At 40.3% G+C, this 14,127-nt stretch overlaps 1 protein-coding gene across 1 annotated transcript; it reads right to left on the reverse strand.

The window, feature by feature from the left end:
• Nucleotides 1–498: 498 nt before the first annotated feature.
• On the reverse strand, nucleotides 499–927 carry LOC111899600 (secreted RxLR effector protein 161-like). The gene has a single exon (XM_023895429.1). The coding sequence runs from the start codon at nucleotides 925–927 to the stop codon at nucleotides 499–501; it is 429 nt and encodes a 142-aa protein (XP_023751197.1).
• Nucleotides 928–14,127: the final 13,200 nt, after the last annotated feature.

The raw sequence follows: 14,127 nt of genomic DNA on the forward strand, positions 1-14,127 counted from the left end.
ATGATTCAATTGTTGTACAATGAATTTTCAACTGATTACTTGAGACTACTAAGCTATGTTATTTAAGCTATTAGAAATAAACATAAAAAACGAAATACTAGGAATAGTCAATTTTCCCAACGGTCATGATTGCCATGTGCTTTATTCTTTCCTAATTACCAGGTCAACCTTGACCAACATTTCTCCCCCTCAAGGTTGGTCTTTCTTCTTTAGATTTTCTATGCCAATTAGTGTCCTCATCTCAGCAAACTTTATCCTTGGCATTGCCTTTGTTAGGACATCAGCTTTCTGTTGATCTCCACTCACATGCTCCACTTGAATCTGTTCCCTTTCAACACACATTCGAATAAAATGGAACTTTGTGTCTATGTGCTTACTTCTTCCATGAGACACCAGATTTCTTATAAGTGCTATAGTGGATTGGTTGTCAATCAAAAGTTTCACTTTCTATGCTTTCCTTCCCATTAGCTCACTGAACAGGTTCCTTAACCACAGTCCTTAACATGCAGCTGCACTTGCAGCCATATACTCGGCTTCACATGCGCTAAGTGCCACAGTTTTCTGTTTTTGTGATGCCCATGTTATAAGGTTTCTGGAGTAGTAGAAAGCTACTCCAGTGGTTCCTCTTCTATCTTCACGATCATTGTTGTAGCTGCTATCACTGTAACCCACAAGTTTTCCATCACCTCCCCTGTGATACATCAGCCCAAACTCAGTTGTTCTTTTCACATATCTAAGGATATGTTTTATAGTAGCATAGTGACTTTGTTTTGGATTTTGCATAAACTTGCTCACCACTCCAATGTTGTAGTTAAGATCTGGTCTTGTGTGAACCAGGTATCTTAAGCTCCCCACAAGTTTCATGTATATTGTTGCATTCACTGGTTCACCTTCTTCATCTTCGGTTAAGTGCAGTTTTGGTTCCATTGGTTACTGTGAGCTATTGCAGCCTTCCATACCTGAAACCGTTAGGATCTTTTCAGCATACCCCTTCTATGTGAGCACTATACCATTCTTATCCTGTGATACTTCAATTCCCAGGTAATAGGATAGCAATCCCGGATCACTCATCTCAAACAAACATTTCATTCTACTCTTGAACTCTTGGATTCCCTTCTCATTTGACCCGGTGACTATGAGATCATCTACATATACTCCAACTATGAGAATCAATTTGGGTTTGTGTACCTTGTATACAGCTTGCTCTTGAGCACATCTGGTGAATCCAAGTGACTTGAGTGATTGGTCGAACTTTTTGTTCCATGCCCTTGGCACTTGTCGTAGCCCAAACAAGGCCTTATGAAGACGATACACCCAACCTTCCTTCCCTTTGATTGTGAACCTAAGGTGCTCAGTTACATAGACTTGCTCCTTAAGATCGCCATGAAGGAAAGCTGACTTAACATCCAGGTGATGTACCAGCCAATTCTCCTTTGTTGCTATCGAGAGAATTAGTCTTTCACTCTATCTCTCTATATTAGAAATCTCTCCAAGTATGTCAAATCTCTCCCAAATCTCTCCAAGAATATGGAATCTCTCCCAAATCTCTCTCCGTATGTGAAATCTCTCCAAGTATGTCAAATCTCTCCCAAATCTCTCCAAGTATGGAAAATCTCTCCCAAATCTCTCTCAAAAGTTCCCGTAACTTTTCGTAATCATTCGGGTCATCCGATCCTTAACCAGGTCAAAAATCGCTTAAAACGGGGTTAGAATAGGTAAAATACCCCAAAAGACCCGAAACCCCCTTTATAGGGCCGAAGCCTCTTAGGGCCGAACCCTCCTGGACCGAAAGCACCTAGGAAGCGAAACCCCTACTGAGAACCGAACACTGCTGAGGATCGAACCGAGGACACCTTCGGGCCCAAACCTCGCACAATGAACTGAAGCCACCTTCGGGTCGAACCCAACCTTCGCTGCATGTCCAGAAGGGACCAAACCTCGGCCAGGACCGAGAGGTCTCGCAGAAAGCTAAGTTTTTCCCGGTTTTCAACTACGACTACATTTTAAGCTCGTTTTTCATCGTTTTAACGCGGGATTTTCACCCAAAACCTTATTTTAACAATTAAAACCCATAAATCATTAATTCTCACATTTTTAATACAAATATTATCTAAGAAATTAGTGGGTGAAGTACAAAAAGATGGAGTGTTGACTTTTCCTTGGTTTATGACACAAGCAACCACCACACCCACTCCATGACCAACCCACACACCTCCCCACCATACCTTGTCATTTCCTTGTACTTTTTCCCTCTCTCACAAGTTATTCCTACGTTCTTAGAGCTGGACACTCATCCTCTCTCCTCATTCTCACTCACTTGCTCTCATTTCACCAAAGATCAAACTCAACTTTTCTCTCTAACTTTCTCTCTCAATTTCGAGATTCCAAGGCTGATCATCAAGCTTTCTTACACTCTTGGTAAGTATAATTCATCCTCCTTGTGGTAATTACACTTCATTCTACTCCAATCATAGATTGCTTACACAAATTTCATCACTTTGGTGTTAGATTCTCGAAAATCTTCTAGGCATCTTCAAGTGTTCTTGAGTTGAACACTTCTCATCTCCAACACTCATCTACTGAAACCATTTAAGGTGAGTTCATACCCCTACATTTTCAAGATTTCTTAAGTTTTAAGGGGGGGAATACAAGTTAAAACACCAAGTACACAACTAAACTTTTCCAACAGCTTTCATCAAGAACGTTTAACTCCATGCACGAACTGTTTTGGACAACCTAAACATTTTAGTTTTCAAAACTGTACAAGGAGAAAGTAGTTCAAGTCCTTGGCTTTAAAATGGCTACTTGCACACCTCCATACGATGTTTCTACAATTTATGGTGATTTTTACAAAACTGCCTATCATTTCAAACATCAATCCGGACGAGTCTGTGATTATGGACTTGTTCACACAAGTTAGAGGCCACTAAAAATCATGAAAAAAATTATGGAGAAACTAGACTCATTTTACAAACTCTTAGAAATTACGGATTCTGATTTGGACCTTTGATGATTTTTCTACAAATTTTCTAATAACAGTGATAGAAAATGTTATCAACAGAAAAATGCTATCAATTTCAATTCACCTTGTAACATGTTGAGCAAGGTGTATATCTTTGTGTGATTATATGTTATTGCAATATATGACATTTTTGTCTTATTATATAAACATAAATCAATTAACAAATGGAGTTTTCTAGATAAAGCATAGAAATAACAATTTGTTATAATCAAAGTACATCCATTACATACAAACATTTGAATAAACTATGTTAAGTAAAGTTTACGTACATTACCACTACTACCCTTGTTTTGATAAACTATAATAGGTATAGTTTATGATACATCACATAACACACTCATACAAAAAGGGTACATTTATACAAAAAGGGATTTTCATTATATTACACGTGAATTCGTTAATGACTTTTGTGAGACATTCGCTTCACTTTACCAATAAGTCCTGTATTGTAACCAGAGTCTCCTGGAGGGAGAGCGTGATAGTTGTATATAGATATATATTGGGATTGACAAACCCACACCTAAGCTGCATGCAACAGCTAGACCGGCAGGTCTGAGGTGACAAATGTCATAACATTTCCGACGCCTGAAGAACGTCGTTTCAGGCCACCTAGGTCATAGCATGGTTATGATAACTCACATTAAGAATTAACAAACATAGAATTTACGGGGATTTCACCGAAATCAAATGAGTTTATGTCAACTTAAACTTGCATTGTTTTACTATAAATATGACAAATTATTTGTACATTCTGGTCTTTGGGTTTTAAGACTACATTTACACATTAAGGAAAATATTGGATTTGTTGGAATGGACACTACTTTCAAAAGAAAAGGATTTCATAATTGCATACAAAAACTTATAAACTCGCCAACCTTTGTGTTGACACTTTTTCAAACAACTTGTATTCTCAGGAAATCACTAAACAGGTAACCAAGTGCTTTTGAGGATGGGATGTTAAGGCGTCAAACATTCCACATTTTGTCAACATATTGCAATTGATTTGGAAACATGTAATTCATACAATGATGTAACTCTTTCAATTATATATATATATATATATATATATATATATATATATATATTGGTTATGTTTGCTCAAGTCACTATTGCAATTGTTGTTATGATGCTATACATGAAGTCCTCCACCCCCGGACGTTTCCGCCATCCTTGGTTTGGGGATGTGACAAATTCCCACTTATTCGCAGAAGTTCGCAAATTGGGTGGAGTTAAATTCGCCTCCCTGGTCAGTTCGTAACACCTTGATTTTATACTCACTCTCTCCTTCGACCTGTGACTTGAATTTTTGGATCATGTTGAATGCCTCGTCTTTGGTTTTGATCAAATAGACCCACATGTAGCATGAGTAGTCATCTACAATCAGCAGGAAGTATTGATTACCTCCTTTTGTTGCAGGTGTAATTGGCCCATAAAGGTCTGCGTGCAGCAACTGGAGTGGGTCTTTTTCCCTCCACTAGGTCATCTTTGGGAAGCTCTGCCTTGTTTGCTTGCTTATCATACAACCTTCACATACTTGTGATGGGTGAGTCACCTGGGGCATACCTGTCACCATTCCCTTACGTGTCATTTCTTCAAGTAACTTGAAGTTGGTGTGGCCCATACGTGCATGCCATAACCATGAGTCATCATCTATACTCATGGCTAAGCATACAGGCTTTCCAGGTGTAAGCTTTATCTTATAGAGTCTATTCTTAGATCTTTGCACCTTCATAACTAAGCTTCCTGCTTCATCATACATTTTCAAGAATTCATTCTTCATCCCTATGTCATACCCTTCTTCCGTCATTTGTCCTAGACTTATTATATTACTGTGCAGGGTAGGAATATAATACACGACTGGGACAATAAACTGGTCACCATTCTTGCAATTAAACAGGAGAGTACCCTTCCCTTTAATTGGAACTTTTGACCCATCTCCGAATCATACCTGTCCGGTTACTTTCTCGTCAAGCTCAGCAAATAAGGTCATGCAACCGGTCATATGGTTACTGGCACCATTGTCCAGATACCATATGTTTTCATCATTAAACTCCTTCAGTTGGCTTGGGTAGACTTTTTCTTCATTTAAGAGAACAATTTTAGTATTCTTTTCTCCACAAACAGTTAACGAAAGCGTTGGTTCCTCTTCATCAGCAGCCAAGTTCACTTCTTGGTCCTGTTGTTTCTTTGCCTTGCACTCTGATGCATAATGACCAAGCTCTTGGCATTCATAGCATCTTATGTTGCTCTTGTCACGTGGATTTTTGTTGCTATGGTTTGTTTCTTCTCCTGAGTCACCACCCCAGCGCCCACCTCTGCCACGAAAAGAGCCTCCCCCTCGTGAACTGCCCCTTCCTACCATGTTTTTGTTTCCACCCCTTCCTCGACCACCTGTCGAGTTTTGTTTGCTTGGGCTCTGATGGGTTGATGAGCCTTTTGCCTTGGAAAGCAATAGGGCATTATCTACCTGTGTGCTTGCCTTCCGGAGCCGGAGTCTGTCCTCATAAGCCTTCAAATGCCCAATTGCTTCTTCAAATGGCATTGATTCCATATCACGGCTTTGCTCAATTGATGCCACCAGGTTTATAAACCTCTCCGGGACTATGTCGAACAACTTTCTCACCAATTCTTCATCTTCCAATATTGCCCCTGCACTCCCAAACTTTGAAATCATGGCTGATATCTTTCCTGCATAATCATCTATGGTTTCTGTCTCCTTCATTTGAAGTGCTTCAAACTCACTCTTCAGTATCCGCAACCTTTCCTTTTGGACCCTCTCTGCACCCACATACCGTGACTTTAGAGAGTCCCAAACCTCCTTGGTTGTCTTTTTCTTGGCAGCCTGTGAAAGAATCTGGTTTGGTATAGACTGGAAGATGAAAGATCGAGCCTGCTTGCTCTTCTTCTCATCCACAACTGATTCACTTAGTGGTTCAATGGCATCCTATAACCCATGGGCATCCATGGTGGCTTCCATCTTTATTGACCAGGTATTGTAATTTGATGAGGTTAGCATTGGGCATTGAAGAGTAAACAGCAAAAACAATACAGGGGTAAAATAGGAAAAACAATACAGGGGTAAAACAGGAATTAGGCAGCCGAATGATTTTACTTTATTGAATGAAGATTAGCAATCAAATGATTGAATTGTTGTACAATGAATTTTCGATGGATTATTTGAGACTACTAAGCTATGCTATTTAAGCTATTAGAAATAAACAAAAAAAACGAAATACTAGGAACAGTCAACTTTCCCAACGGTCATGACTACCATGTGCTTTATTCTTTCCTAATTACCAGGTCAACCTTGACCAACATTCGCAACCCCCACCGGAAAAGACTATAGCGGCTTCGTTCCCAGCTCACCCATTAACCTTTGGTCTCTCCGGTCATGGCAGACGTCATTGGGGTCTCGGCTGGTTATCATAGGAGAAGTGGTGATGGCACCGAAGATAGGAGGGGAAGAGAGGTGGTGACGGCTGGAGGAAGGTGGGGTGAGGGAAGGGTGGCGGCTGATACATCAATTAGGTTTAGGGTTTAGAAGGTGACGGAAATGAAGATATATACTCGCCTCCAATCAGACTTCATTCCATAATGTCATAATTGGCCCCTCCCCATAGGATTCTTTTCACGGCAAGTCCATAATTTGCATTTCCTACCCTTGCTCACATAATTCCATTCAAATTAAATTAAAATAATACCAAACACCCCTTGACTTATGAGAATCCTTACAAATTAAGTCTCGAACTTACACTTTAATCCTCGGAAATCAAAAGTATAACATTTGGCACCCTGAAACCAACACCCCACTAATTATTAATTAATTTGAGCTCTAATAATATAAAATAATCATATTAATTACTTCCTGGGGTTCCTGATTTATTATTTAATTACTTTTCTTAAAACAGGATGTTACAATTCTCCTCCACTTAATTTGATTTCGTCCTCGAAATCGTTTCTTATCATTCCTTACACGCCAAACAACTTAAACTACTTGGCTACAATCCTGTGTGAACTCTAGCCTCTCCAAGGCAACCATGTCCAACCCTGACAGGGTTCTAATACCAAGAAATTAAACGAATCCCTTACAATTTGATCACCTTTACTCAATTCAAAATCTAGAGTCTCGAGATGGTATGGCTTCCTCGCAGACCGCCCACACTGAATCATTGTCGATTTTATTGTACTTATCTTCCAACTGGCACTCAACTGCTAATAACTTGGGGTTTCCCACCCGAAACGGAATCACAATCCCACACTGCTCCTATAATTCTCTACTCGACAAGAGACTAGGTACTCCTTCAAGAGAAATTCGTTCTGATAACCAATTCCTAGCGATAAAATGAACAACGAGATGTAAACTGGGAGATGAACCCTTTTTTGGATCAACACGACAATGTTTCCTTTGGTTCCTGAACCACATATATATGCTAACCGGCTCATAAATCCAACCACTCATATCTGGCCCAATCAGCCTCGGACTGAAATACCAGACATACCCATGACAGGTCCAATCATCCTCAGGATGGAATACCCTCGATCATAATACTACTATATATGAAACTCGGTTTTAAACGCATAACTTTAATTTCAAGGACCTGCCCTTGTGTTTTTCACAAATCTTCTGATTCCTCCTAGCAGATTACGGCTCACTCGAATCTCAACAATATGTCCATTCCGAAAATGCTCAAACAGAAGGAATAGACCACCAAGATTACTAGGCCCATAGCCTATGACTGGAATACCCCTACAAGGCCCACAACATAGGTCTGGATTGCCTATGAGCCCACAGCCTGAGTCTGGTATGCCCTACCTGGCCCTCAGCTCATGACTGGAATGCTCCTGATAACTATCAATCTTATCCAAAAGAAAGGCCTAACCAACGTTCTTCACAACACCAGCATGTGTTACCATGTTGAAATCCCACTATTCCCAATCCACATATAGAACAAGTTGTTTATCCAAGCAAAATCCTACAACCCTTGGTCGCACTCGACCCCTGAATAAAATGATAGATGAACTCTAGACTCAACTTTGCAGACTATAACCCAGACCTGATCACACGTAATCTGAACCAACTCTATTGTCACCTAGAATACTCATAGATATACACGAAGAATCACTACCATGCACATATTTGGGAATCCTTAACTCCATACTTACTTGTCAAAAAGCCCATACCCGATCGAGACCGATCCGACTCTACTAATACCAACTAGTCCGAGAAGACTTCTACAATTATCCCGAAGGTTACCGAAACACGAGTCTTATACAAATCAAAATTCTATTTCACCATTGAGGGGAAACATACTCCAAAGACTTAGGAAATATAAGCACACTGCACAAGGAAATTGGTGATGCGTTCCCGCTTCTCAACTGTCGCCTATTGAATTCCTTCGGAGAATTCACGCTTCCTGAGAGGTTCACCGATTAACGCCTATCCAACCCTCCTAGAACCATAATCTGAACAGCAACAGACAAAACCTTCAATGGGTGACACTTAACCTAGAATTCCCAATTCTCCCCCACTTAGATCACTAACTACCACCCACTGGTGTGAAATCTAAACATAGCTTAACCGATATTCCCTGATGCTTAAATACTCCCACACACAAATCTTCAAGTCCAAAGATAGATGCTCTACTAATACTTCATCAACAAGCTATTTCCCTCAGTGCTTTCAAACGCCAATCAATAACGATTACTAAAACCACTGAATTCTGACTTTACTGAATAACCATCATGTGGAATCATGTCCGCAGACCTTCCATATAATAACCTTCTTCCCAAAGAACTCTAACTAATCTCCCGCTCTCGGCTCTAGAAACCATATCATTTATGGTCACGCACCCTGACTCACTCACCAGCTCGATCATCCACAACTGAACTGCAATAATTGAAATAGCCTCTACCATAAATCGGGCTACAACTACTTCCAGGACGTAGTCTACAATCCTAAAAGTGCAATAGATCACACAATCAATCCTTACCACCTGATACAAGTGATCAAAGGCAAACCGAACCTCACAAAACACTTATGCCACCTCGACCCACTTGCGCTAACCAACGTTGAGATATTGTCGCCAACCCCTGCAACTAACTGACCCCGAGCTGGAATATCACCTGATCCAGGGGTCACAAGCCTGATCACTCCTCAGAGATCAAAACTGGAAGGGAAAAATCCTTGCCCTAGAAAACGACATTCCAATCTATCAATTAACCATTCTGCTTCCAGCTGATCATAATTATCACTCCTTTCTGGAGTCCCTGCGATTCGCATTCCGACCTCGAGCAATACCCCCGAAACCTCAAATCTAGAAACTCATGTGCTAGACTCTCCCGCTCAACCTATGGAACGTAACTAGTACGGAAAATCTCCCTGATCCCAAGTAACTGCAGACCTCTGCTCATCGTAATACGTCCTAATAACAAGTTCCGGTACTGGAAAGCTCGACCAGCTCCTCCCATTGCCGTTGTTACAGCTGCTATAGCTGCCACGGCAACCGTCTCGACACTAGCTACATAACACTCATCAAAATGCTCAATTATAGCAGTCTTGATAGACGCAAACATCTCCAAAAATTGTCCTCGAACAATATCGATCACCTCCTCCCGGATGGTCTCACTGACATGATCCTCTGACAACACTGGCCTATCGATCCTAACCCGGATCCGTCTGAAGATGTATCGTAACCACCATTCTAATAATTCACCAGAAAGATCTCCGATAATCCATATAATGACAGGGGACCAACTCCCTACCCAACCCTAGGGGTTGTGACTTCCTTGATACGCGTGTGGGTCCTGTGCTTTCAGTAGTACGGGCCCATACGACCTTCCACACCTACCCATATTTGTCTTAAGTATCACCACAACGCCCTAACTGTATACATAACCTGGCGAGTGCTCAATCCTCACTCCTAGAGGAAGGCTAACTGTCTCACAACTGGCCTACCGGTCTCACACAATCCATCCATCCATGAAACTTCCACCAACCCTGCAGCACTAGTGTATGCTAGCCATACATAACGCTGGACCCTATAGACTTTTGAATATCCAATCCTACCCTAAGCTCCCAATCAAAAAAGAACAGAACATAAGGCCAAATCAAACATTCTCAGGCTATAAGATCTTAATTATGTATAACCGTGATGCATACACTAAGCAACTACAGTAATGATGTCAATCTCATATAAAGGAAACCTAGGCTAGCAGGCATCATGTAATCAGACAATTCTACCATGCAATCCCTGAAGATCTCTAGCCTAGTACTAGCATGTTGTTCTAACATATCACATTGGGAATCGCGGGTGTTTATGTGCAAGGCCTTCTCTTTAGTAGGATATAAATTAAGGAATATGAATGCCAAGGGTATCAGTTGAAGGGTTCAGGGTTAATGGATGGTTTCAATTTGGTTGGCAGATCATGTTCTTATGTTTTGTTTTGGTTCTATATGTGTGGGGGTCAAGCAAGTATGGGGTTTTGGAATTTCAGTTGCAGTATGTTGGTTCGGCAGTTAAAGGAAGCAGTGTCTTGTTCAGCATTAGAAACTTTATCTCCTAGTTTGTCCCGCGTTGTTCATTATATTCATAGAATTGTTATCATCATGATGAGCTTTCCCTTAAAGGAATATATGTCCCTTTGGTCAAGTGAAAGGTTGACGGCAGTAGCGTTTGGTCTGTGATTTTGTTTTCTAGTGGGAACCTCAGGTTATCAAAAGTTGAGTAGTCAGTTTAGGGGATAAGTGGAATGGAATTAGCAATGGTTCGGTATGGGTGGTCTTTCAGGGATTCAGACCAATTTGAAACTTCAGGCTTCGGGTTTTGGGCAAGGTAGAAGTTGTTTTCTACAAGGAATTAAGGATTCGTTCATCATCGGGTTTGGAGAGTTCTGCTATGGTTGGGTTCGGTAGCCTTAGAAAGACCGTTGTATGCTCAGGGTTGTGTCTTCAGGCTATCTGGCGTGCCTGGGATGATAAGGAATGATTTTGAGGATGAAATCTAATTTAAGTGGGGGAGAATTGTGACAACCAGAATCTTGAGGAAAAATTGTTGCGAATAAATCCCCTTTTGAGGATTAGACATGACGTGTTGGAGGAACCAACATGACATGTCTAGATAAGAAGAAATGCGACTTTCATTAAGGTCAACATGACGTGTTGCCTCTTAGAACACAACGTATTGACAGCTGGAATGAAAACCCTAATCCTCCAGGTTTTTTCTCCCTATTTAAAGGAATAAGGAGGCTAGGGTTTGTCCATTCTCAGCCCCTCAAGCCTTGAAAGAAACCCTAATCATATTCCTCCATTTTTAGAGCTAGTTTGGTGCTTTTTGAAGCTAAGAAGGAAGAAGGAGGAGGAAGGAAGAAAAGATCAAGCAAGCAAGTCCCTATTCTCCATGTTGGCCCTCTTTTGGACCTTTATAAGTGTACAAGATTCGATTTTTATCGTTCCAAGTTGTTAGATATTGAGTTTTGTTCCTTTAGCTTCTTATTCTTGAATGATGGAATGGTTAGACCTCATAAAGTTGGCAACTTTATGAATATCCAGGTCAAGAGGAGTTAGTGGTGTTTTGGATCTAGATTATAATCAAGTTTTGATGTCATACATAGACATTAGGTCATGAATCCCCATTTTGACCTAATACGAGTTCAAGACATGTATTGGACATGTATTGGACATGTATGTCTACAAAGCACCAACCTTTAGGATGGTTTTGGTGTTTGAATCGCTTCTGGAAAAGGATGGACTTCATACTTTGAGGATTAAGTGCTTGTTGGTTAAGCTCTTGCATTATTAAGCTTTATGGATTGAGTTTTAAACCTTTTTGGCTAGTCCCAATGGATAAAGTTTGAAACTTTATCCTTTTGGGCCACATTATGGACTAGATCTGAGCTTTGGAGCTCTTGGAATCGGTGAAAACAACTTAATGTATTAAGCTGTTGAAACTCAAGAAAACACGATGTAGTGGCAAGCCCACACGGCGTGTGGTCGGGATTTTCCCGACTGATTGGATGCTGACGGAATACGGCGTGGCTAAGGAGCAACACGACGTGTTTGGTCAACATAGACTGTTGACTTTGACTTTGACCAGAATTTGGATCAAAGTTAACCATGGGATATCTTCGGCCATGTTTGGGCGTTTTAGGTTGTAGGTTTTGGATTTAGTCTTGAACGGAACTAGGTAAGGGGTAAAATGGTCTTTTTACCCTAATTAAGGACTGATGGTTATGGATTGGAATCAAATTTTAATTGGATGTTATATGGTATTGATAGCTTGGGGATTTGTAAGACCAGTAGCCAGAGGTTATTTCTTGTGATTCAGTAGTTCGAGGTGAGTCTCCTCACTTAGTTTAGTGGGTCAAAGGCACCAATGTTGTCCCATGGTTTGTTATGTAAGGTGATAGATGTTTGCGTGACTCTTGCATGTATATGTGCTTGTATTCTTACTGGGCGAGGCTCGATGGTTATTTGTATGCTAGTATCTGGCTATGTATATATGATTTATATGTGGGCGGGGCCCGTTATGCAAGTTTGGGCGGGACCCATTATACTCAATGGGTGGGGCATGATGATTATACGGTACGATATTATCTTTGTGATGTTCGCATGTATTTGTATATTATATAATTATCCTATTATGTACATATGATTTGTATGTGGGCGGGGCCCGTTATGCGAGTTAGGGTGGGGCCCGTTACACAAGTTAAGGCGGGGCCCATTATACTCAATGAGCGGGCATGTTATGCGAGTTAGGGCGGGGCCCATTATTTGTTATATATATATATATATATATATATATATATATATATATATATATATATATATATATATATATATATATATATGGTATGTGGTATCTTGGGGAACTCACTAAGCTTTGTGCTTACGGTTTTCAGTTTATATTTCAAGTACTTCGGTTTTCAAATGAGAGAGCTCGGGATGATTGCAGAGCACACACCATATGTTTCTGCATTTTACGATTTACTCTGATATTGATGATGTATCGATACATTTGACAACCTTGGTTTTATGACTACAATATGGTTTGATGTTTTATTAATCTAAAAATGAAAAATTTTATAGTTTTATTTTTGAGACGTTACATATCCTTAGCCCTTTTCACACATCAAACATACTAATCATAATACATAAGTATGGGTAACTAGGGAAACACTTACTTGAGCTCGGCTGATTGCACACATTGCACTCCCCTTTTTACTTAAAAATTATCTTTTTCAAAAATTCAATTTCTTTTTTTCTTTTGAAAAGATTATCATTTCCTCAGTTTGAGTTCTGACACACCCGAGAGTGTGCCCGAATCTCTCAAACCAAGCCTCTGATACCAACTTGTAACAGCCCAATAACCAGGATAATTTTTTTCATTTTTAAACAAGAGCTATAGTCATCAAATTGTTCCAAAAACTATTAAATAGTAATATTGTCAAATCATCAGAGTAACAATATCTAAAAATGTGGAAAATGGTGAGGGGAGAATGTTGTGCCATCATGCTGGGACCTTTCCCTTAGTACCGGATGTACCTGAAACCATAAATATAAACTGTAAGCAAAAGCTTAATGAATTTACCCAAGTACGACATACTAAACATAAATAAGTTAGTGCTATGGGCCAGACCATAGCCTTACAAGTAATTTCCTACCGAGGGCCAAATCATGGTCTTCTATATAGTGGCCAGGAGCCAGATCCTAGTCTTTCATACAGATGTTAGGGGCCACATCCTGTTCTTTCATACACATATCACAAATATAGCTGGCATCTAATATCACAAATAGTGGGCCGGACTTGGTGCCTTTGACCCATTGATATAGTGAGGAAAACTCACCTCAGTCCGCTAATAAATAACTAGATGCTCGGCTACAGAACCGGAAGATCCCCTACTAAGCATAAACAAATAACCCTAATAAAAAAAATTAGGTCATAAACCATAACCGTGGGTCTAAAATCCTAACCCACACTCTTAGGATAAAATGCCATTTTACCCTTCCCATAATAGGCCTAGCCAAACTTGGCCCAATAACACCATAATGGCCCCCAAGGCCCATAAAGGCCTAACTCATACAACTTAAGGCCCACTAATAGAATCCT

This window comes from Lactuca sativa, chromosome 1 (assembly GCF_002870075.4).
Source record: "Lactuca sativa cultivar Salinas chromosome 1, Lsat_Salinas_v11, whole genome shotgun sequence".
Lineage (NCBI taxonomy): Eukaryota > Viridiplantae > Streptophyta > Magnoliopsida > Asterales > Asteraceae > Lactuca > Lactuca sativa.

Excerpts from the sequence above, each read along its gene's own strand:
- LOC111899600 (XM_023895429.1), bottom strand. The coding sequence starts at position 927 with ATGGAACCAAAACTGCACTTAACCGAAGATGAAGAAGGTGAACCAGTG.